The sequence below is a fragment of the Ictidomys tridecemlineatus genome, chromosome 7, assembly GCF_052094955.1.
Source record: "Ictidomys tridecemlineatus isolate mIctTri1 chromosome 7, mIctTri1.hap1, whole genome shotgun sequence".
NCBI classification, from domain to species: Eukaryota; Metazoa; Chordata; class Mammalia; order Rodentia; family Sciuridae; genus Ictidomys; species Ictidomys tridecemlineatus.
This window is the reverse complement of record NC_135483.1, coordinates 67,875,459-67,902,275: the sequence shown is the minus strand read 5'-3', so window position 1 is coordinate 67,902,275 and position 26,817 is coordinate 67,875,459. Positions and strand designations below refer to the sequence as shown.

At 34.1% G+C, this 26,817-nt stretch overlaps 1 protein-coding gene and 1 pseudogene across 9 annotated transcripts in view; both read left to right on the top strand.

Moving 5' to 3' along the window:
- The window catches only part of Ppp1r42 (protein phosphatase 1 regulatory subunit 42), a 49,410-nt gene that overhangs the window by 18,815 nt on the left and 3,778 nt on the right, over positions 1–26,817 (top strand). For 6 of the 9 annotated variants that reach the window (XM_078017120.1, XM_040294007.2, XM_078017119.1 and 3 more), the window contains 3 exons: positions 11,576–11,693; positions 15,896–16,027; positions 23,875–24,034. In XM_078017120.1, the coding sequence (XP_077873246.1) occupies positions 11,576–11,693; positions 15,896–16,027; positions 23,875–24,034 (410 nt within the window). Of the gene's footprint in view, positions 1–11,575; positions 11,694–15,895; positions 16,028–19,380; positions 22,785–23,874; positions 24,037–26,817 lie in introns of those variants that run through there. The other 3 variants (XM_021724901.3, XM_021724900.3, XM_040294010.2) reach the window with 3 other exon arrangements.
- Positions 125–771, top strand: LOC144365350 (cysteine and histidine-rich domain-containing protein 1 pseudogene; annotated as a pseudogene).

Here is a 26,817-nt window from a genome sequence, read left to right as displayed (position 1 = left end):
CTGGGGTTGTAACCCAGTGGCAGAGTGCTTGCCTCAAACATGTGAGGAACTGAGTTTGATTATCAGCACCACATGAAAATAAATAAACAAACATAGACATATGTCCATCAATAACTAAAAAAAAATTAAAGCTATATTTAAAAAATCTCAAGTTGATTCCAAGATTTATAAGCAAGAGACTTATAATACTAAAACCACATTTGTTACATTTTTGAAAATTTTAAAAAAAGAAAAAGTCTGTATATATCATTTTGGAGTACCTATTTTCCAAGAGGGGATGAACTATTGGAGCTATTATAGAAAGAAAATCTCTGATGTTAAAACAATTTTAGCCCAAGAAAGCTGTACAACAGAGAAACACATGTGGACTAAAAAGAATGCTGGAAAAATATTTGTTCCTTGTAGACAAGACTAGCAACAGACTGGGGGTAAAGTCACCATTTCAGTATATGCTAAAAATTCACTATCAGAACTGAGTCATATAGAAGCAAATAGTATATTGTTAAATGTACATATCATATTTAAAAGAGAGAAGGAATTTCATTCAAATGTGAAATTATGGAGTGTGATGGATATAAAGCAAAGCAACATACTGTGTCTACTATAAAGATTGAGATCACCATGAGCAAAGTTGAAACTATGCAGTGGGCAAGCACTGAACTGCCTATAACCAAAAAGGAAGAAAAAACAAAAGAACAAAAAATTGAATGGGGGTGGGGTGGGGGTGGGTCTATTGCCTATTTCAGAATTCCTAATGAACCGATGAAGTAATAGCTTAATGTTGATGAATCAGAAATTTCAGTGTCATACTAGGTTTTTGCTATTAAAAGTCAAAGCCAATTTATCTTTTGTGTTTCCATCTTCCTTTTGTGTTCCAACAGACTGATTATTCTTATCTACTTACTGGGAGAACCACAGTTGGTTCCCTTACTTGAAGATGCTGGAAAGTAACTTATAAAACATAATTGTAGTATTTTTAATATAATATTATTATATTAAAGAAATAATAAAGGACATTTGTTTTGTATACTTCTATTACCTCATAGTTAGTAAAGCAAGGTGAAAATGTCAAATTTTAATCAGTTTTTATGGACTTTTATTCCTATAAAATTTTTAAAGGAAGAAATGAAGCTCTGCATTATGTGTACGGTCTTTGTTTTTATTTTTGTTTTAATCATGTGGGATGTTTACTTTCTCCAGGAGGATTAATTCTGAGGTAGCACACTAGGTAAAGGAGAATATGTGCATTGACTAACAAATTTGAATTTGCTTACAATTAATTTTAAAATTACATCATTACCTATATCATTTGTGAAGAAGAATGACCTAAGAGTATAAAAAACAAGACTAACTATACAGGTTTCAATTTGGTTGAAAATCATCATTTTATAAGACTAAGCAATAATGTTAAAAGTCTTTTTTCCTGATTATTTGAAGATCTTTATATGTTATTATGATTGAATGGTACCTGATTTATAGTCTAAGCCCTCTTAAACTTATAGTTACCTATAAAAAGAAATCATATATACCTGACCTTATTGATGAAAAAATATCTGTAAAATTGTAAACTTAAAGGGTTGTGGAAATACATTAGGGTGTAGGAAAACTAAATATATAAACTTTGCTTTATGGCAACTATGTATTACCTGTAAATAAAACAGTATAATACTTTCAGAGGTTTTTTTTTTAAGGCTTTCAGTAAAAACTGCAGTAAAAAGGGACAAACTAGTGATGCACATGATGAATTTTTTTAAAAAAATGACAAAATTGAAAACATATAAGTAAAATAAACCAGATAAAGAAAAGAGTTCATACAATATGACTCTATTTATACTAAACTCTTTTTACTAAATATTGTGATATGCAAAACTTAAATATTTTGTATAACATTTATTTAAAACATTTTTCTTTTTTCTGGTGCTCAGGTCAAAGCTAGGGCCTCATGCATGCCAGGCAGACACTCTACCACTGAGCCACATCCCCAGCCCTCATACTAAAGTTCTGAAAAATAAAAGTAAATGTATATAGTAACACATAGGAGGTCACTGGTGCTTGATCAAGGGAATGGGAAGAGACTGACTGGAAAAGACCATAAGTGAATTTCTTGGGATGACTGAAATGTTCTGTATCTTAATTATTACAGTGATTGTCACATGAATGTATATGTTTGGTTATTTAAATGGATGAATTTGTTGCATGTAAATGATAACTCAATAGTTAATTTTAAAATAATTTTAGAAAAATTTCAGAACCAAACAATACAAATTTCCAGAGTGAAACATTCTCCCCAAATGCCCAGCACACTGGATAAAACTGACCCTCACTGAGTTTATCCTTAAAATTTTGGGAGTCACCAGGAGAAAGAAGGAAGAATACCCTAAAGACTTCTTCAGAGAAAAAGAGGATCAAAATACAAAGAATCAAAAATCAAATGGATATTTCAGACTTTTCAATATAAAAGGTAATAATAGAACAGTGCCTTTAAAATTTTGAGGGAAAGGGCTATGGTTGTGGCTCAGAGGTAGAGCACTCACCTAGCAGTGTGAGGCACCGGATTTAATCCTCAGCACCACATAAAAACAAATAAATAAAGGTATTGTATCCAACTACAACTAAAAGAAAGAAAAAGAAAAAACAAACTGTGAAATTCTCCAGCTACAAAATACCAAACTAAGTCAAGGGAAGAGGGCATGGGGGTAGGAAAGATGGTGGAATGAGAAAGACTTCATTACCCTAGGTACATGTATGATTGCACAAAAGATGCAACTCTACATTGTGTATAACCAGAAAATGATAAGTTGTGCTCCATTTGTGTACAACGAAATGAAATGTATTCTGCTGTCATGTGTAACTAATTAGATAAAAAATAAAATTAATATAGAAAAATAAATTAAAAAAAGAAAAAGAATCCGGTAATCCCAGCAGCTCAGGAGGCCAAGACAGGAGAAGTTCAAAGCCAACCTCAGCAATAGAGAGGTGCTAAGCAACTCAGTGAGAACCCTGTCTCTAAAGAAAATATAAAATAGGCCTAGGTATGTGGCTCAGTGGTCAAGTGCCCCTGAGTTCAATCCCAAGTACAAAAAAATAAAAATAATTTTTTAAAAAATTAAAAATTTCAGGGAAAAATATTCTCAACCTGAAGTTATATACTCATTGAATTTTCAATCAACTATTAAGTATAAAACTAGTTAGTATTAAGCATGCAAGTTTCTCAAAAAAATTTATTTCACATACCCTTTCTCAGGCAGCTCTTGGGAAATGTGTTCTACCTAAAAAGAGAGTTAACTAGGAAAAAGGAAGGCATGTATCTATGAAATAGGAGAAAGTCTAAGGAAATTCCCAGAAGGAAGTTAAAGAGAGATCCTAGGGCAGTAGCTATATATCAGGCTATAGGGCAACCAGCCCCTGCCTTAGCAGGCTGAACTAGTAACAAGCACATAGAAAACTGAACACATAATTAATCATTTTTTGACTGTAGAGAAAATAAGACATTATCATGATGTAGTATGTAATTTAACTGTGAACAATATTTAGCTGTAAAGTTGTGAGCTTTAGACTACAGTTACTGAATATTCGTTTTATAGTATAGTTACTGAGTATTAGTTTACTTTTCTATTGATATATAATTCTGTTGACACAGTGGTGGAACAAGGGAAATGTAATAGGGATTGGAGGTGGTACTTATGAGTATTAAATCATCATTTTCCCTAGTAGGAATTCAGTAGATAAATAAGATTTAAAACCAAGAAATAGCTGTTGTTATTTAGCAACAAGGAGGTAAATTTGTGTAGAAACAGCTGAAGTTGGAAGTTGTTTTATTATAAGCCTAAGGTACTTTTGAGTTTTATTGTAAACATTACAGACTTATTCGACATTTTTCAAAACTGTGTTGAGTGCAACTTTTTATTTATTTATTTTTACTTTTTACTTTGGGTAGTGCTGGGAATCAAGTCCAGGGCCCTCTGTCACTGAGCTATACCTCCATCCCATACCACTTTTAACTTTTTTAACATCTAATTTTAGAAAGAATGAATGGTTGGTAAAGAAACCTGGTTAATATGTTTCTGATATTGTATATTACTGTATTGCCCATCAAACTGAAAGTCTTTGGAGCAAAGAATTTTGATTTATTGACTTCAGGATTAATATGACTGCTGCCCAGTACCTGGCATATAGTAGGCACTACTAAATGTTTATAGAATGAATGAATAAGGTAACAAAAATATTTAACTATCTATGGAAAAATTACAAGCCATTCTGTAAGTTCAAATGGTTGGGATGCCTAGAGTTGCTTTTATCCAGGGAATGAGTATGAGTGAGTATGAAATTCCAAACTCTCTTACTTCTAGCATGAGAACACAAATAATTAAAAATCTGTAGGCACAGCTTATTAGGAATCTGAATATAGACACTACCCAGAACACATGAGAAATGTCCTTTTGTGGTTCATTTTAAATCATTCTCTGAAGGCTTAGTCAAAAGACAAATTATTGAAACCCAGCATCATAATAGTAACTTGTCTCTTTTTTTAATATTTATTTTTTAGTGGTAGTTGGATACCATACCTTTATTTATTTATTTATTTATTTATTTATTTATTTATTTATACGTGGTGCTAAAGATTGAACCCAGGACCTCACACATGCATGGCGAGTATGCTACCACTGAGCCACAGACCCAGCCCCAATAACTTGTCTCTTTGTATGATGTATTCTGAGGTTGAGGTCAATGTCTCTATTTGGGGACTTTAAATTTTCCTTTTTGTTGTTGTTGTTGTTCATTTAAGTTGACCCAAATTCACTTGCATCAAACTCTGTACCATGAGGGAGAAATTCTTTGTCATACATAAGGTCACTGACATCCATCTTAAAAGATGTCAGCAGTAGACAGCTTTGTGCCATGGGGAAAAAGACTGGACATCATTAGAGAATCCTAACAAAACCATTATAATTATCTAAGGGTTTTAGCACTTTGAGCAGCTGTTTTATATGGACATCAGTAGGTTCTCTCAAATACACCTATAGAAAACATATGAAATAGGGCTTCGGGTATAACAATGTAGTGGTAAAATGCTTGCCTAGATTTTATCCCCAACCCTACACACAAAAAATCAATATCTATGTACCTATCTTTCTGAAATAACTGTCATTCTTACATTACTTTAAAATCATTGCTTTTGCTGATACTTCACTATCATTTCTAAAAATAAAACTTTTAAAATTTAAAGTCATTATTCAAATATACAATAAAAGCAACTTTAGTCATTCTCATTAAATATTATAATAGATTGCCCAATACTATTAGTCAATTTCGTACATGGATTTTTGTGAAGTCTTTTAAACTAAAATGTTAAATAATTTGTATTTATAATGTCTTTTGGCATGAAAAACTCATTTTTTTTCTTTTTTTTGTACCAGGATTGACCACAGGGGCACTTTACCACTGAGCCACATCCCAGGCCTATTGTACATTTTTATTAGAGACAGGATCTCACTGATTTGCTTATTAGCACCTCGATTTTTGCTGAGGCTGGCTTTGAACTTGTGATCTTCCTGCCTCAGCTTCCCCAGCCACTGGGATTACTAGCAAGCGCCACCACATCTGGCTTGGAAATCTCATTTTTAAGTGTTGGCTTTAAGAAAAAAAATTTAAATAATGGTCTCTAAGAATGGTTAAATAGCTTTTTAATCTTCCAATCAGATTCTGGCTTAAGCAGTGAAAAAGAAAAGATATTTCCAAAAAAATTTAAAGGAACACATGTAGCAAGGAAAAAGTACTATCAGATAACTGAAATCATTGAGCCCCATAGAAATAAAAGAAAAAGAAGAGAGAATTGGGTCATTACAAAATAGGCATCCTCAAATGATGACCCTACCCTAGCTAATTCAGTGTCCAAGAACCACAGGGAAGTGCCTGTTATTAGTAGCCAGACACCTGTAAGAAGTTAAGTGGCCAAATGATTTCTGTCCCTCCTTATTGGTGATTCATTCCCTTCCCTCTTCTCATTCTCTAGACGTACAGTTGTCAGGGATGCCTTACTCTATGATCCTCTAACCCTGCACTCATCTTTTCAAAGCGGATGCTAGTCTAAAGCTGATCCAGAGCAGGGAATTCTGGGTGGAATATTCAGGAAAGGAGAGGGTGTGTGGAGAAGGAAATAGAAGAAAAGATACAATTGTTTCCTTATTTTTTCATGTCTGCAGCTTCTTCACAAACAGTTTCATCTTATTTCTGCCTTATAACTCTTGTCAGGATTCTAACATCCCACCCTCTGTCATTTTATTTCATTAGTCTCTTCTTATCTATTCATTGAAAATAACTACTTCAATGGCAGCACTTGCTTGACAATGGGGGAAATGATAGCGAGCAGAAAACAGGCCCTGAGCAACTCTCAGCATTAAGAAGATAACTATTAACGTGTAATGGCCTGAAAAACAAAAGTAAAATTGCATGAGTAGGGCTGGGGATGTGGCTCAAGCGGCAGTGCGCTCGCCTGGCATGTGTGCTGCCCGGGTTCGATCCTCAGCACCACATACCAACAAAGATGTTGTGTCCACCGAGAACTAAAAAATAAATATTAAAAAAATTCTCTCTCTCTTAAAAAAAATTGCATGAGTACCATAAAAAGAAGTAGGTGGCTCTGAAAGCCTATAAAGAATATTTGCCCTAGTAATGGAGGACACTGAAGGCTTCCCTGAGAAGGGATGGCTGGGCTGGCTCTGAGAGGAGAGAAGGACTTATAAGCAAAAGAAATAACATGTGCAAAGACTCTGAAGAAGTTGGAAGTGTGATAAGTATGAGGAATGGGAAACAGGGTGAAGGTGACACTATATACAAAGGCTGGTGAGTAGATGGTTGCACAGGTTTTTATACTAAGAACAGGGGAGCCACTTCAAATGTTTTAAGCCCAGGGATAAAGTAATTAGAGATTGGCATTTTGAAAATATCTTTATATTTATAATAAAAAGAACTGATTGGAAGAGCCCAGGCTAGTCAAGAAGTGAGAGATGGTGGAAACCTTAATAGGGTGGGCATAGAAAGAGATTGTAGAGCTGTTTAGGAAGTAAAGAGAATAAGACTTGGTTGTGTTGAATATAGAGAGCGTGGAAAAGGAGGTCAAGAATGCTTCTTGGGCTTTGGCTTTGTACAATGGGAAATACAGAACTCAAAACAATAGGGTTTTTTCTTTTAATTTTTTATTTGTTCCTTTTAGTTATACATGACAGTGGAATTAAATCATGAATTTTGGTCATGTACAATTTGGGATGCTTCTGAAACATTTCAGAGAAAATAACAGGTAGACAATTGGATGTGTGAAAAACACAGCTTAGAGGATAGGTCAAAGGGGAGTCTTTAGTATTTGGGTTAAATGATCAATGAAAATGCCATCATGGATGAATTACAGCACTCTTTTCTATAAAGGGTCTAAGTATAAGTGAGGAAGTTGGTCTAAGTGAAGAAACGTTATTTTTAGCTGTGATTCCAACAAACGGAAAACAACACATTTAAAGGAATAAATGTAGATTATAGAAAAGGAAGCAAGTGAATTGGTCCCTGAAGTTCTGTCACAGGGGATACCTGCTTCTGTTCCTTAATAGGAGCTACAGTGCCCTGGAAAATGTTGATGACTTATGGGAAGGTTCTATAGCACTGTCATTGCACAAATGTTCTTCAATCTTTTTCTCAATTAAATAGGTTGTTTCCATGGGCTGACCCAGACAACAGTCTACCAGGTATAGCATTGTCTTTTTATGTGACCTGTTCTCAGTTCTCAAAAGCAACTTTTAGAAAACAACCCTTTCATGTATTCAGGATGTCTGGTCAGAGGCTTGTTACACATGGGTCAGATGTTCATGAAGAATCCATAAAGACTACAGAATTGTAAAACCACAAATCCATAAAGGAAGTGGTCCACAGGGTAAGATGCTCCACAGAATTGAGACAGAGAAAATCCATGATTGGTCAAGTCTGCCTCAATAAGATTAGCAGTGTCTTTTCAGTAGTGCTAGGGTGCGGGAATGTTCAGTAGTTGAGAAAGTGAAGGCAGTGGCCTAGACTCTTATAACTCCAATGGAGTCCTAAGACCACCAGCAGCAACAATGCAGAATCTCAGCTTCTGCCCCAAACCTAAAAAAATAAGAATCTGCATTTGAACAAAATCCCTTGGTGATTCCAAGCACATGAATATTTGAGAAGTAATGGTCAAGTTTGGTAGTTGTAAGAGTTTGGATAAAAGCTAGAGAAGGAAGATTAGAAATAGAAATTCAAAAAGAGAAAAGATCTCAAGAAGAAGAGGTTAGGATCAAGAAAACTGACCAACATGGGGGGAAAAGCGTAACACTCTATCTTTGTTAAGAAAAATGGGAAAGGGGATAGAAGAAGTAGTATGAGAGCCTAGGCAGAAACCTGAGAAAACTTCACGGAAAGATAACCTATTTCTCCCCCAATAAAATTGACAGCCAGGTGAACTGGTGAAGAGGAAACAGAGAAGTTTTAAGCTAAATAATACACAGTTTAGAAACTCTTTTCTTTAGCTCTCAAGAGTTCTAGCTATTTTTCTAGTATTTTTGGTTAACATTTCTTTGTATTTTTTTTACCTATAACTTCTTTAAAACAGGTATGCATCAATGTATAGAAATATTAATGGTGATATACACTAAGACTTTTGCATTTATGCAAGTAGCTTCATGAGTTATGAACTTCATTAGGGCCAACATTAAATAAGCCAACTATCAGTTTGCAAAAATGTATAAACACTTGAAAAATAATCTTTTCCTACAATTTTTATGTCTAAAAAGTTTGCTAAAATCAATAAAATTATCTGAAAAATTCATCTCACAGATTCATTAGTGATTTATTTAATTGGTTTTTTTGATGACCATTTATCATGAGGTATAGAATCTTCAGAATGAATGAGGGAAATAAAAAACTTGACATGCTTGCCTTTTATAAAAACTAAATTTTTGATTTATAGGACACAAATAAACAAACTACTATGGCCTGTCATGTTTTCTTAGTTTCTAATTTATTCAACCTCTGCTCATTATTGATCCTCACAACAGAGTGGCCCAAAGATAAATTTATTCATTCTACAGTTTAGTCAGGAACAAGCCCAAAATTATAGATTTTCCCAGGCAGATGATGACAGGCAGTCAGAGGAATGACAAATGGCTGTCTTTAGATTTAGTAAGGACAGTTGGGCCAGACGTTTCCAATAAAGATTGAAGCATGCTGGTCAAATACAGGTTCATCAGCGGTCATCATTAATGGTGGAGAAAGCATTGCCATGCAGCAGACACTCATACAGGAGCTTAAGCACCAGCCCTGCAGAGGAAATAGATTTGGCTCCTCAGTATTTTGCAGCACTCCTCTAAGTGATAGTATGACATGATCATTTATCAAATAGAGACTGTCCAGAAAAGTGTCTGCTTCTTTTAGTAACTTATTGAAGGGCAGGAAAGTGAAAGCATTTTATTAAAGACAGGAAGGCAATGAACAACCAGAGCGTATCCAAAGGGTAATCGTATTTCAGCACAGGATTAGTTTAGTCTTAAATAAACATACACTGGAGGGAGTATGTTGAGGGTCATTTATCAAGTGAGGAATAATTAGCAAAACTCTGAGCACTCATTATCTATATCAATTTAAAGTTCTCATACTGTTGTTATTACCTAACTTTTGGATGATGGGCATTGTATTCAACACTAGAAAAAATACAGTGTACAATCCCTTCCTTAAAAGTTTTTAAAGTAAGAGTAATACGGTGTAATTCTCACATAGAATAAGAAAATTATAGCAGGCTGTATTAAATGCTGTTGAATAAATGCTATGGAGCAGGCATAGTCTAGGTCTCAAGGCTGAGGGCTGAAGCTATAGTTTGTGAAGAGAGCTTTCTTAGAAGAAGTCAACTACTTGTTTGTCATTAGGTCAGAAGTTTCTTCTTTCTTACAACTTTTTCTCTGTTGACCAAAATTAAGAGAAAGGGAATTCATTGAGGAATAGCAGGGCAGGCAAAGAGAAAATGAACATATTTCTGATTTACTTGTTTTGTTTCCAGCACTGTATATGCCATGACAATTACTGCAATTATCCTCTCACTTTATAGAGGAAGTCGTAGGTCTCAAGTAAGTAACAGTGCCAAGGAATTTAGGATTGCCTTTAAAAAAAAATAAGTCCTATATTTTCACATAGATTATTTGGATCCCTCGGGGTCAAGCACAGACTTAAATTCTGGGTATATAACCAAAGAATATGAAATCATTTCTACTCTATGTTCATTACAGTATTATTCAGAATAATCAAGATTTGAAAACAACCTAAGTACATTACCTTTTTTGTGTAATTCATAATAGACTAAACATCTAAGTTTTAAAATAAAAGCCAGAAATTTTTGGCTTATATAAAAACTACTCAAAGTATATTTTAAAGAAAAAATTTTTTTAGTTGTAGATGAACAGAATGCCTTTATTTTATTTATTTATGCAGTACTGAGGATAGAACCCAGTGGTCTCACACATGCTAGGCAAGTGCTCTACCACTGAGCCACAACCCTAACCCTCAAAGTATATTTAATTTCTGTTACATAGTAGTTAAGACAAAATATTTGTTTAAAGAAGAAGAGAGGGAGAAGGCAAGAAAATAAATGACAAAAAACTATGGGGAAAGGAAGTGACAGTGGATGGGAAAAGAAATCCAATATGAGAGAAAGAGGCACTAAAGAGGGCAAACTGGAAGAATTGGCTCTTATGTGCCATTAATATGTTTTCCTCACATTCAGTTGAGTTGTAGAACACAAAATATATTATTCTTTTCTTGTAAGCTATAAAAAGCATGCAAAATTTATGACAGTATGTAAAAAAATTATACCCAGAGTATGGTGCCAATTTAAAAAGAAATACCTATGCTCAAAAAAGAAGACTGCACAGATATAAAAGTGATCTTTGAGTGACAAAAGTGATATTTTTCTGTTTTTCCTTTTGATAGCTTTTTCTAAATTCTTTATAAAATAAAAGGCATCAAAATAAATTTTTTGCAATGCCAATTGTCTGTTTACTCAGTACTCCTTAACTGCCTTACTCTGTAAACTTCTATAAATTCCACTAAGAATAGGGCCTCTTCTGTAGCACAAATGTTATGTGAGCTGCAGTTTGGGCTCACATAAGGCAGGTATAACCAAGAACAGTACTGTGACTCCCCAAGTCAGGATATCACTTTTTTGCCTTTTCCTTAGTCCCTTCTACTACCATAGGCCATTTTATTTAAAAAAAAAAAGTTATTATGCATCACCTGAATACCTGGCACTGAACTAGAACTCTATGAAAGACAGTAATTTTAGAAAACAGCAATTCGGGCTGGGGTTTTGGCTCAGTGGTAGAGCACTTGCCTAGCACGTGCGGGGCCCTGGGTTCCATCTTCAGCACCACATAAAAAAATAAATAAAATGAAGGTATTGTGTCCAACTACAACTAAAACATAAATATAAAAAGAAAACAGCAATTAAAAACAGTAATGGACATGCTAGAAGTACAGAAAATTATGAAATACTAATGGCTTACTTTTTCTTCTCTAATTATAGGATTTGGAGTTTTTACTGAATAAGCTGGTGAAATTATGTAAAATGGATCTAAATGGAAATCCTGTTTGTATCAAACCAAAATACAGGGACAGAATAATATTGGTGTCCAAATCATTGGGTATGTATTTTACATTATCATAATTTTTACAGGGAAAGACATTTGTTCAACTTTATAGTTAAATTTATCTGCAAACTTTCAGAAATATAAATATGACATCTTGAATGATGAAATGGTCATCTTAAAATTCAGTATTTTGAATAAGATCAAAAATTAAGAAAATTGCTAAATAAAGTATGAAAATATCTGCTGTTCAGAAATAAAGCACCAGACTCTTTAAAGATAAAATGTAGCTGATATTAAGGAAAGTGGTTAGTTACAAATGTGTAAACTTGATGACCTTTTGCTAAACTTTCATTGGCACAAATCCTCTGATGATCCCAAGAGACTCCTTAGTTCTTGGTTCTGTAGATAAAATTGATCATGTTTTCATTGTTTGACATTTGCCAAATGATACCCAAACATATAGAAGTGCCTTTCATTTGAAAGGGAAACAGAATGATGAATTCCTTTATAAAATCCTTAAAAATAATAACATTCCTGAATATGCACTATAATAGAGGAAATGGACAAAAGCACTTGATCAATAGTGACCACAGTTACATAGCATCAGAGAGACAGGCAATACTCTCTCACTAAGAAGCCTCATGAGAGCATTTCCTATAATAGTACCTTTGTGACATGATGTGCTTGAATTTAAAAGTTAGCTGTATGATAAAAACCACTTTGAAGCTCTAGTAAATTTTGATAAATCATAATGTTAGTAAACTGATTAATCATAATACTAATGTTGTGATTCTCTGGAAGGAGGATGAAAGGCATATCAGAAAAATGCAAGGCCATACAAGATGAGAACAGAGAACACACAGGGACAACAGTCAAACATAGTTGTTTTGAGTTTTTTGGGGGGTTTTGTTTGTGTGTGTTTTTTGGGAGGAGGTTTACTGGAGGTTGAACCCAGGAGTACTCTACTTCTGATTTACATCTCCAGGCCTGCCTCACCCCTTTTTATGAGACAGGGTCTCACTAGGTTGCCCAGAATGACTTCGAACTTACAATCCTACAGCTTTAGTCATGTATAGTTTTTAAAAACTCTACAAATAATTCTGCTTATAGTCCATCATCATCCTCCCATCCCCTCCCACCTCTGCTCACAACACACAATATTGTATTAGTCCACTTTCATTGGCATGCAGAATAAAATAAATACAATTAATGCTTTACTAATTGGAGACTATAAAAGATGTAGAGATAGCTATATTGATTACCAAATAAGGAGGGTTTATTCCGTTTGTTTTGAATAAATCTTTTCTCTGACTCGTTTACTATTACAAAACTAATACATATTTTTCTTGCAAAAATACACAGAAGAGGGCTGAGGTTATAGCTCAGTGGTTGAGTGCTTGCCTCTCATGCATAAGGCACTGAACCTCGATCCTCAGCACCACATTAAAAAAATAAATAAAACAAAGATATTGTGTCCATCTACAACTAAAAAAATTTTTTTAAATACATAGAAGAAAATATAACTCATAATCCCATCATAAATCTGCTGTTAACACTTTAGTGTTTGCCTTTTCAGGGTTTTTTTCTATGCACATATAAACATATAACAAATTCTCTTTGATTTTAGCTTTTCTTATTCTCATTTCTTTCTTTTTACTAAGTGTAAAAATAAAATCAATGGAAGACATGGGTTGATGTATCGATTCTTCACCAAATGGAACAAGCATATATTCAGTTTACTTGGCATGAATGGAAACAAATTTCATGCTGAAAGCAGCTCATTAAAAAAAATAAATCTCATAAGATCTTGTGTCCATTACCTGGTTTCTATACATAGTAACCTCAAATGAAATCATTTGCTAAAAATGAGATGGAATCAAGTTAACTGAGGCACAATCCTCTAGTCACTGCAAATTCTGTCTCGGACATTAACATAAAAAAGAAGAAATTGGCCAAGCACAATGGTGCATACCTATAATCACACAGATCAGAAAACACATTATAGTACAATAAGATATTTTGAGAAACAGCCCACATTCAGTTTTATTGCAGTATCTGGATTTAATTGTTCTATTTTATTATTAATTATTGTCAATCTATTAGTATACCTATTTATAAATTAAATTTTATCATAGGTATGTATTATATAATAACACAGTATATATATTTATAGTATTCAGTAGTTTCAGGCATCCAATGGGAGTCTTGAAGTATATATACCATGAATAATGGGGGACAACTGTGCTCCAGTTTCATCAATTTATTTTGTGCCTTGGATGTAACACAACATCATAGATCATATTTAAATGGCAGTGTTAATAAATTCAGCAGCACAATTAATATTTTATCAATTCTCACTTTTCCTGAAAGAATATGATTTATTTTACTACATCCTTACCACTGAATAGTGGAAGATATTACATGCAATGTGAGAGAAAACATTTAATTTAAAAATTATACAGGAATGTTCTTAGAAAAGATAAGACTTTGTATAAATGAAGACCACACAAATCATCTACGTGATTACAAATGCAAATAGGGCTGGGTGCCATGGAACATGCCCATAATCTCAGAGGCTCAGGAGGCTGAGGCAGGAGGATTGCAAGTTCAAGGCTATCCTGGGGGCAATTTAACAAGACCCTGTCTCAAAATAAAAAATAAAAAGGGCTGAGGTATTATAGCCACCCTTGCATTTGATCTCCAGAACTGAAAAAGGTAATATAGGAAATATAAGATAACATATATAAGAAGAGAATTATTCAGCCAGGTGCAATGGCACACACTTGTAATCCCAGTGGCTCAGGAGGCTAAGGCTAAGTTCAAAGTCAGCCTCAGCAAAAGCAAGGTGTGTGCTAAGCAACTCAGTTGAGACCCTGTTTCTACATAAAATATAAAATAGGGTTGGGGATATAGCTCAGTGCCCCTGAGTGCCCCTGAGTTCAATCCCTGGTACCCCCAAATATGAAGAGAATTATTCAATATTTTATAGTATACTCATATGCAAAAGAACTATCAGCCATTAAATGTGTTTTAAAAATTTCGTTAAAATTTTGTGTTTAAAGAAAGATACTAATGCTCACAATTCAATATTTTAAAAGCAATATGTAAAACTATATAACTAAAGAATTCCATTTATATAATATACATGTAAATACACATAAATGAATAGCAAAGAAAAAATTGCTCAAAAATATTCTAAAGTGTTATCAGTGATTTTCAGTGCTTATTCTTTGTGTGGAATAAGGCAATTTTATTTTTTTTCTTTTTGATATTTTATATGTTCCAAATATCTTACAACATATAAAAATTATTTGTGTAGAAGAAGCTCAATTTTTTAGAACTTTTTAAAAGGAACAAAATGTAAAGATAGCTGAAATCTCACCTCAGGAAACAAGATGTAGGCTTTTACATCTATGTCCTAGAATATAATAAACATTATGTGCTTTAAAAATACCATGCTACATATTTAAAACTTGTTATCCATTTTAACAAAAATATTTTTCCTAATAATAATAATCATATTATTTAAGTCAAGAGAATATTCTATTTAATTATCATTGCGTATAATAGCATTTTTGCTTTTAAAAATAATATATAGTCTATATAAGTCTATATAAAACCCTAGAAAGGGGACCATATGCCAAAATTGTTTATAGTAATTATCTTTGGCAGTGATGAGGGAGGGGAATATGGATAGTTACAGTGCCTTTTCATGTTTTTTACCATCACATTTCAGTTGTTTGTAAAAAGCACATATTGAAGTTAGGAAAAAATTAAAAATTAATGAAAATTCAACAAAATACGTCATACAAATGAGGTCAGTTATATGGTGTGACTTAAGTTCATGTACCCTATATCAGAAGTATATATTTTTATTTATACATTCATATGTATATATTTTTAAAGATATTTTTTAGTTGTTGATAGATCTTTATTTTTAGTTATTTATACATGGTGCTGAGAATCGAACCCAGTGCCTCACACATACCAGGCAAGTGCGCTACCACTGAGCCACAGCCCCTGTTGTATTATTTTTAATTAGACAAACTATTTCTTTTTTTATTATTTATTTATTTATTTATTTTTAGATGTAGAGGGACACAACACAATGCCTTTATTTTTATGTGGTGCTGAGGATCAAACTGGGTCCCACCCATGCTAGGCAAGCCCTCCACCCATGCTAGGCAAGCCCTCCACCCCTGAGCCACAATCCCAGCCCCTCCCTGTTATATTTTTAATATATGTATTTTTTCCAGAATTTCTTGATGGAAAGGAAATAAAAAATGTGGAAAGACAATTCCTAGTAAATTGGAAAGCATCCAAAGAAGCTAGAAAAATCAGCAAGAAAAGGAACAGTAAAAATGAGTGTGAAATCAACTCTTATATAAGTAAGTGCACTATCCTTCAGTAACTACTCATTAACTTGGCACTTCAAGAACATGGATAGTCTAACAAACAAACTGTCAAGAAAGAAGGAGGGTTTTGTTTAGATTTAAGGTTTTTAAAATTTTGTTACTTATTTACTTAGCTGTGAATGAAGATTAAATGCAATTTATTGCTAGGAAATGAAAATGGTAGCCACTATAAATAAAACCTATGGTTGGTTTGTACTGGGTATGACTATCAGCCATACAAACATAAGGCCACAAAGTGGGAAAAATGTGTGTTTTTATTCCAGCAAAAGTGTATGACACAAATGGTCAATAATTATATGTAAAAAATATTCAACATCTTTAACCATCAGGGAAATACAAATAAAAACTACATTGAAATTCTATCTCATCCCAGTCAGAATAGCCATTATCAAGAAAATTTTAAAATAGCAAGTGCTAGTCAGAATGCAGGAAGAAAAGGAACTCTACACACTATTGTACAGCCACTGTGGAAATCAGTAAGGAGGTGCCTCAAAAAAATAAAAAAAGAACTACCCTATAATCCAGCAATATCACTCCTGAATATGTACTTGAACAAATCAAAGCATACAACGGAAAACCTGCATACCCATTTTTTTTTAAAGAGAGAGGGGAGAGAGAGAGAGAGAGAGAGAGAGAGAGAGAGAGAGAATTTTTAATATTTATTTTTTAGTTATCAGCGGACACAACATCTTTGTTTTGTATGTGGTGCTGAGGATCGAACCCTGGCCGCACGCATGCCAGGCGAGCGCGCTACCACTTGAGCCACATCCCCAGCCCTGCATACCCATTTTTAACAAGGCAGCATTCATAATAGCCAAGCTATGAAATCAGCACAGATGCCCATCAAAAAAGATGAGTGGATAAAGAAAATGTAGTATATATACATAAGACAGTATTACTCAGCCATAAAGAACAACAAAATCATGTTATTCACAGGAAAATGGATAGAGTTGGAGATCATCATTTCAAGCAAAATAAGCTGACAAGTATCACATGTTTTCTCTCCTATGTGATCTCTAGGGGTGGAGGAGACAACATGAAGTAGAAGGGGAAGAAGATGGGGGAGAGAGGGCAAGGGAGGCAAGAAAGGATAACAGGAAAAGTGGATATGATCAGTATACATTATATATACATGTATGAAAATGTAATGAAGAAACAGCCTTTTGCAATTAATATGCACTAATTATAATAAAGCTGGGTGTGGTAGTACATTTCTGTAATCCAAGCTAGTCAGGAAACTGATATAGGAGGCTTACAAGTTTGAGGCAAATCTGGACAACATAGTGAGACTCTTTCTTAAAAAAAAAAAAAAATTGAACAGAACCAATAAGTATATCTTACAGTACGTAAATGGTAAAACAATAATCAGCCATGCAAATTGTGAAACCTAACTCACTAATATATTTATTTAGGAACAGTACAGACATCAAGATAGAAAATAAAAATGTATCACAACTGCATCTGGCCTATACTCTGTAGTCTATCTCCCTTCTTATGCACATACCTCAAAACCTAAATATTTGGATTTAAAATATGCCTAAGGTTGTGCTTACAAAGGACACAGCAACCTCAGTGGGCACTGTAATTATATGCCTGTAATCCCAGTGACTTCAGAGGTTTATAAGGCAGGAGGATTCTAAATTCAAGGCCAGCCTGGTCAACTTAACAAGACTTTGTCTCCAAATAAATGGCTGGGAATGTAGCTCAGTGTTAAAGCTTCCCTGGGTTCAATCCCCAGTACTGAGAGAGAGAAAACAAAAGTAGGTTTTTCTCTACTGAGAGAAAAAAAAAGAGACACTAACCTCCCTTGCCTAACTAGCAACTAAATGTAACTAATTGTAATATATAACAGTTGTCTTTAATATATTTGAAAACATCCTAGAATTAACTCTTCACAAATTCTGTAGTCCCAAACATTGCAATGAGCCTAATCCTTCCTTCCATGATAGTGTTTGGATGTTCACATTTTTGTTCCACAGCTGACTATGGCAGGGGATGAGGGGCATAGCAAAGGGTTTAGGCCCAGAGAAAGGGAAAGGCAAACGGGAACAGTGTAATAACTCTTTATTCAGATATTATGGATGTTGTATCCTAGGAATTTTGTCACTCTAGAACAAGAGATTGAGCTAAGGAGGAGCAGGGCTGAAAAGGCATGCAGCTCTGGTGATCTTGTTATATCATGTCCGTTGAATATGAACTATGCAATATCATTTAAGAGAAGGGGACTTTGGTATCTGACAGTACATACATGAGAGTTACTGTTTGCTAAGTGAATTTTCATGGTCTGAAACTTGGGAAATAGCAAAAATTTTTCCTCTATTAATCTTTCCCCCTTACTGGCTGTGAAGGGCAGGATGAGGTCCAGGGTAAGAATGACAGTATTATAAGTATTTTCAGTATTACATTGAAGATGCCAAAGTACTTTATTAATATTGAAGTAACTATAGAATTCAATACCAATGCACACCCAAAGTTAAGCCTATGCTAAAAATAATTGAGTTTTTTTCATCTGAGTATATTTTAAATTCAAGGACAAAAAATAAATTAATTTTTAACTTCTCCCAATGAAATTTGACAAAATAATGGTTGTAATGTGTCTTAAAGTTTATAACTTTTTAAAATTACAGTCAATTTTCTCAAGACAAGCCTTATCTTTTTATAATCTAGTGTGATACCCAATTACCAAAAACAAACTTTAAGATTATAGAAATCCATTAATATCAAAGAATCTGAAAAGGAAATTAGTAAAACTATCCCATTTCAATGAGAGAGCATCAATAATAAAATACTCCAGAATCAACTTAATTAGGAAGGTGAAAAACTTCTATTCTAAAAACTATAAAACAATGATAAATTAAATAAGACCCAATGAAAAGACTTCCCATGTTCATGAACTGGAAGACTTAATATTATTACAATATCCATATGACCAAAAGTGGTCTACAGATTCCAATCAATGCCTATCAAAAAATCCCAATGACATTTTTTACAGGAATAGAAAAAATTCTAAATTCATATGGACCCACAAAATATCACCAATAGTCAAATCAATTTAGAGAAAGAAGAATAAAGCTAGAGGAATCACATTTCCTGATTTCAAAATAATAGTACAAAGTTATAGTAATCAAAAAGGTATGAAACTTGCCTAAGACAAACATATAAGAGCAATGGAATAAAAGAGAGCCAAGAAAAAAATTCACACATATACAGTTAATTGATTCTGCCAAGAATATACAATGGGGAAAGGAGAGTCTCTTCAACAAGTGTCACTGGGAAAACTGGATATCCACATGCAAAAGAAATGAAACTGAATCCTTTTCTTACAGCGGACTCAAATATCAACTCAAATGGATTAAAGTTATGAAGACTTGAAACTATAAAATTTCTAGAAGAAATCTCTGGGGGACAGTTTCATGGCATTCATGTTGGCATTGATTTCATGATTGTGAACTAAAAGCACAAGCAACAAAAACAAAAATAAATAAATGGAACTACATCAAACGAAAGAGCTTCTGCACAGCAAAGGAAACAACAGAGTGAAATCTACAGAATTAGAAAAACATATTTTCAAACTATACATCTGATAGGTTATTCTCCAATATGTATGGGGATTTTTACAACTCCGTGGCAAAATAACAACTAATAACCTAATTTAAAATTGGGTTATGGATTTCAATATCTCCAAAAAAGATATAAAAATGGCCAGCAGGAATATTAAAAAAAATTCAATGTCACTAATTATCAGGAAAATGCAAATCAAAACCCAAGAAGTGGGGGCTGGGGTTGTGGCTCAGTGGTAAAGCACTTGCCTAGCACATGCAAGATGCTGGGTTCGATCCTCAGCACCATATAAAAATAAATAAATAAAGGTATTGTGCCCAATTACAACATACACACACACACACACACACACACACACACACACATACATTCTCTTTCTCTCTCTCTCTCTCTCACACACACACACACACACACAATAAGTGCCCAGTACAGTGGCATATGCCTTGATCCCAGCAGCTTTAGAGGCTGAGCTGAGGCAGGAGAATCTCAAGTTCAAAGCCAGCCTCAGCAAAAGCAAGGTGCTAAGCAACTCAGGCCCTGTTTCTAAATAAAAATACAAAATAGGGCTGGGGATATGGCTCAGTGGTTAAGTGCCCCAAGTTCAATCTCTGGTACCACCCCCCACTGAAAAAAAAAAAAGTTTTCACCTCATACCTGTCAGGATAGCTATTATATTTGGGGTTCCTAGTGGATGGGAAGGAAAAGACTGGGATAGTTCAGTGGTTGAGTGCTTTGCCTAACATGCTCAAGGTCCTGGGTTGGATCCCCAGCACTGCCAAAAAGAAAAAGGGGAAAAAAGAAGATACTTGTTGGCAAGGCTGCAGAGAAATGAGAACCTCTGTACACTTTATAGAAATGCATTGTGCAGCCACTCTGACAAAAGAGTTTGGAGGTTTCTCAAAGAGTTAAAAAAAAAAAAACCAAACCTCTTATATAACCCAGCAATCTCACTTCTGAATATTCAAAAGAATAAAAATCAGAATCTCTCAGAGATATTAGTGCATTTATACATAAAATGGAACATAGAACACTATTCAGCCTTTAAAAAATGCCAGAAATTAGGCAATGTGCTACAACATGGATGAACTTTCAGCAAACAAGCCAGTCACAGACACACTTCATGATTCCACTTATATCTAAGATTATCAAATTCATGGAATGCTTTTGCCAGAGGTTGGAGGAATGGGAGTTATAAATCAGGCATAAAGTTTCAGTCAAGCAAGATGAATAAGCTCCAGAGATCTGCTATACAAGATTGTACCTAAAGTCAACAATGTAGGAGACACTTTAAAATATTTCAAGAAGATCTCATGTTACATGTTCTTGCTACAGTTTTTTTAAAATATTTTTTAGTTGTTGATGATGGGCATTTATTTTATTTATTTGTATGTGGTACTGAGAATCTAACCCAGTGCCTCACTCATGCTAGGCAAGTATGGTACCACTCAGCCACAACCCCAGCCCCTTGCTACAGTTTTTAAAAGATATAAAATATTATAGTATAGAAACTTCCATTCATATATGTAGTTCTATAATGATAATCATTAATAATTTAAAATGGAAAGCACTCAGGTGTAAAAGAAGAGGGAGAAAGAAAAGAGAGCTGATATATATTATGTAAATATATCAGATATTTATATACATTAATGCGTTTAATCATATAACCTTTGGGGCAGATCCAGTTTGCAGGTGAGAAAGCTGAGTTTCAGAAAGATTGAGTGATTTGTTTGAGGTCACAACATTAGGAGAGGTTATTTAACTTCATAAAATAGATTTGATCTAAATAAATCAAGTTATTTAACTTCATAAAATAGAGTTGATTTCTAATCAACACTCTAACATTGGCTGGATTGTGACTATAAATACCATAATGACTTCTCTACTTAAAAGTTCACTTCAGTTTGTGGGGGCAATTTAGGAAAATCTGCAGATATGGAAAGATGTGATATGTAAATGATTTTTTAATATTTATTTTTTAGTTGTAGTTGGACACAATACCTCTATTTCATTTATTTATTTTTATGTGGTGCTGAAGATCAAACCCAGGGCCTCCCATGTGTGAGGCAAGCGCACTACCACTGAGCCACAACCCCAGCCTCATAAATGATTTTTATAAGTAAAAATGAGCTAGAAGAAAAAATGGGATAATATATTGTAAAGCTACTTAAAATTGAAGAGCATATTCAAATAGATTATGATATATTAGATCAAAAACTAAACTATTAAGATCAAATAAAATAAAATTTAAAATGAAGACTGACTAGCTGCAATAGAAAATTATCTGGACCTTCCTCACAAGTTATTCTCACTGATCAGTTGTGGATCCCTTCATCATCACCCCTGCACATTTTCCATCCGCATCCAGTTGGTATCGAACTTGAGTCTCTCAGGCTTAAAAGCAATGACACTACTAAGATACATGTGTGTAATGTGCAGTCATTTTATTTTTATGTATGTGATCAATAGCAGCACATAGGTTTTACGTAAGAGGCTCCTTTATTACTACTGACAAGAAAGAAAATGCATGAATTAAAACTAAAGGATAGATTATGTAATTTTTAAATCTACACTATCCTTTCAGGTCTTTTTTTTTCCTTATGAACATAATAACACAGCCCCTTTTCAGCTCTTTAGAAGAGCAAAGATGAACCTTTTAAAGTTACCTCTACACAACCAAGTACATTTTATGTGAATTGGAATTCTTAAGAAGATAGTAATCTTTTTGTGTGTGTATGTATGTGGTGCTGGGGATCAAACTAGGGCCTGGTGCATGCTAGGTAGGCAAGCACTCTATCACTAAGCTACAGTGGTACTAATTTTTGTACATGTTAATCTCTTACATTTTTAAATGTTCTTGATAACTTTGTAAGTTTGGAGTTCTAAACTGAGAAATAGAGTCAAATTGTAGGGATTATAATTTCTGATTTAGATTATATGTCAAGGATCCTACAATTAAAAAATAATATCACCCTGGGGATGGGGTTGTAGCTCAAAAGTAGAACGCTTGCCTAGCATGTGTGAGGCATTGGGTTCAATCCTCAGTACCACATAAAAATAAATAAATAAAGGTACTGGGTTCATCTACAATTAAAAAAATATTACCCTAAATATGGCCATATAACTCAAAATGGGGAACTTAATCAAATACTTTAATAAAATTTAAAACATACATATTGTTTAGTATTTATTTGCATAGTGCTCTTATGGAAAATTCACATATTTGTTTATTAAACATTTGTTAAGGGGGGCTAAGGATGAGGCTCTGAATACACTCCCAACCCCCCCAAAATTAATAATAATAATGCCTAGTATTATTCAAGGCACTGATGACTAGAGATAAATAAGGTAGTCCCCACTCAAAAGGACATGACTAGTAGAAAGGAGAGGCAATGTGTAAACAGGTAAATGTTAAATAAAGTTCTGAACATATCCCAAAACTTATACATGTCTAAATCCCAAAGGCACTTTGAAAAAACATATTAACCCATAATAGCAAAATTCAAAGGAGTTATATTAATGTTAGCATACCCATTTTATAAGAGTTGACCATAAACTCTCCTGTATAGGTTTTTTTAAAAATATTTTTTAGTTGTAGATAGACAACACAATACCTTTATTTATTTATTTATTTATTTATTTATTTATTTAAAAGAGAGTGGGGGGGGAGAGAGAGAGAGAGAGAAAAAGAGAGAATTTTTAAATATTTATTTATTTTTTTAGTTCTCGGCAGACACAACATCATTGTATGTAGTACTGAGGATCGAACCCGGGCCACACGCATGCCAGACGAGTGCGCTACAGCTTGAGCCACATCCCCAGCCCAATACCTTTATTTAATTAATTAATTTATTTTTATGTAGTGCTGAGAATCAAATCCAGTGCCTCACACATGCTAGGTAAGTGCTCTACCACTGAGCCACAGCCTCAACCCTATAGGTTTTTAATGTATACAAATTGTGATATTTTAGGGGCTGGGGTTATAGCTCAGTAGTGGTAGAGCACCTGCCTCTCATGTTGAGGCACTGGGTTCAATCCTCAGCATCACAATAAAAATAAATAAACAAAATAAAGATATTGTATCTAACTATAACTAAAAATATTTTTAAATCTGTGCTATTTTATCATTGATTTTACTGTGAATTCATTTAGCTTTAACTCTTTATAAAATATAATTTTAGATAATCTACTGTAATATATCATTGTTACAACTCAGTTATTAGTTTCAAAGCAGGATGCTTTTAATTCTTTGTATGCTACAGGTAACTTTGATACAATGCATCACATAGTTCCTGTTTATTACCCACAGGTGGGTAAGCCAAAATTAGTCTTTTTCTCCGACTCACAGAGATTTCTTTTAAATGGAAATACATCTCCAGAAAGCTGCCAAGAAGATAACACTAAAATTATTGAAGATATGGGGTAGGTTCTTTCAAATATTTCTATTATTTTTCAGAGGGATGGGACATCTGATCATCAATACAGATGTAGGGAGGCCCTCCGTTTGTTCTCAAATCCTTCTTATCCAAGCACAAAACAAAAAACCAAAAAACTGCACTATTGGTCAGTCATAAAGTTGCAGTGGAAGAAGTAGTTCAGAAGAGTTGGGAATTAGACTAGATACAGTCACTGAGTTGGGGCAGGGTGACTCAGGAAAGCCCCAGAAGACATAGGTATATATGTCTGAATGATCAGGGATCATATCATAGGCCCCAGTTGACCATAGGTGCCCAACCAGTGTGTATGTGTTGAGGGGTGGGCATTGGGGCAGAGACTGCAGTAAGGGCAGAGTTACAGAAAGGATTTAGAGCCCAGAGGACTAAGTAGACTCCTTTGACCACTTTCCAAACCAAAAGTTCTATGAGGGAGCCATTAGAAGTTTCATTAGATTTTCAAAGGAGTTTATGATCCAAAAAATAGTTTTAAGAATCATCATTCTAAAGATTGATCTATACATAATTTAGTTCCATATGAATCAGCTCTAAATCTCCCAAAAGGAGAAAAGTGTTTGTTTTAAAATTAGGATATTGCTTCCATGAAGAGATAAACCATATCAGAAAATAACTATATTTATTCTAAAACAGACACCTGCCATATGCCAGAATATAAAAATTCAAATAAGATAATCTCAAATACCTTGCAACAAGCTAGGTGGGGAGTCAAATATGATAAAATTGCTGTAGTATGATAAATGCTATGGGCATTATAAACCAGATCCTACTTCATCCTATAAATTATTCATTCAGACTTTTAATTTGTAATCAGTACTATTCTGTATTGATCTTTCCAATCCTATCACACTAAACATTACACGTAACAAAGAGCAATAGCATACTTCATTGAGAAAATAATCAAAGCTAGGAGACATATTTTGGAATAGTTTTATTTTCCCCACAACTTCTTGATGAAGGTCAGATGGGTCTCTCATGATACCTTCTTTGCATCTCTAGCAGAGCCCACCTGAAAAAGCTTTGTAAGCAACACTGATGCATTGTCCTACCCACTCCCTGCAGTGCACCTTGGGCTTGCCAGGCTTATCTGTGAGTCTGGAAATTTGGGGAGAAGAGAGAGAATACATAGAGATTGCTCTCCAATCACAACCAAACAGGAGCTGTGTGAGAATTTGCTTTACTCCTTACATACATTGTCATTACTATCAAAGCCATAGCCAGTTTGTCCACAGCACCCTGATAATTTCTTAAAGACTGACATAACTGATACAAATTCCACAATAGTATTCTTGAGATTTTTTTTGCCAAGCATTTTGAAAAATATTGCTAGTATAACATCAATGTCGAAAATTGAACAATAAAAATATACACAGCCTCATAAAACAAAGTTGATAAATTCTATACATTGCCACAAACATACTAAGTTAGACTAGTCAGATAACTAGGGTTGCAATGATGAAAGCAAGTAAACCACTCTGCCCTTATTTCCCTAACTAGGAACACTATAAATTCTCCCATACTGCAAAGGCAAGCTGCCCTAAAGGAAGCTAGCAGAATAGTGGGGTTCCTTTGAGAAGAACATAAAGAATGCCTGCTTCTGCCGTTGTCAGTGAAGTTGACTATGTACAATTCTGAGTTTTCAGCTTTATCCCATGAAAAAATATTACATAAATATTTTCTTTTAAATGTTTATTATTTCTTCAGGTAACTTTTTTACTGCAGGCATGCCAAAATGTTGTTGTCTCAGAAGATTTGAGTTTTATTACATGGGAATATAAGTTATGTCCCTCTTTAAGAAGAGACAAGGGGCTGGGGTTGTGGCTCAGCAGTAGAGCACCCACCTAGCACATGCAAGGCCCTGGGTTCAATCCTCATCACCACATAAAAATAAATAAATTAATTAATATAATATTTTTAAAAAAAGAGGAGACCAAATACATTGTGGAATTTCATCAAGCTCTTGTTTCAGATTTTTCAGGGTTGCCTATGAATAACATTTTAGTACGTTAATATAAAGCTAAGATATAATGAGAATAAAGTTAGAAGGTAAGTAAAGTGTTAAAATACCCAGGTTAGGGCTATAGCTTAGTGACAGAGCACTTGCCTGGCATGTACAAGGCCTTCCACCCAATCCCCCAGCATGACAAAAAAGAAAGAAAGAAACAACAATAACAACAAAACCCAACTGAACAAAACACAAGGAATAGGTTTTTAGTTTCTAGAAAACTGATTAAAGCAACCTCTTCCCTTAATTACTTTGAGGAAGAGAATGAGTTTGCATCAGCAGAGGCATTCCCTATACCTCTCTAACATTTAAAGTGAAGTGCCTGCACAGAAGTGGCAAAGGGCTTAGAATGCATCTTCCAAAAAGCGAAAAGTATGTTCAACACTCCTTTTAGGATTCCACATGCTAGGAGTTGTGCCTGTGTCCTGTGTGGAGCACAGTGAAGCAACATCTGTCCAAAGACAGGGGAATGTTTTCTACCTCTTTTATAATTGCATGCCGTCTGTGTTCATGTATATTTACATAAGCCTGCTTTCCCTACAGGGAGGAAAAAGTCAGACTCATTGACGTTGTTTTTGACCCTCAAACTGAACTTGATACTATCAATGTACACTTTAATTAAAGATTAGGTCAAAACTTTTTTATTTAAAGGCTGATTCTGAACAAATGCTTTCACTGTTCAATTAAAAATAATATATGGTATTAAACTAACAAAAAAGGGTACACATTATAGCCTCTTTCTCTGTTTG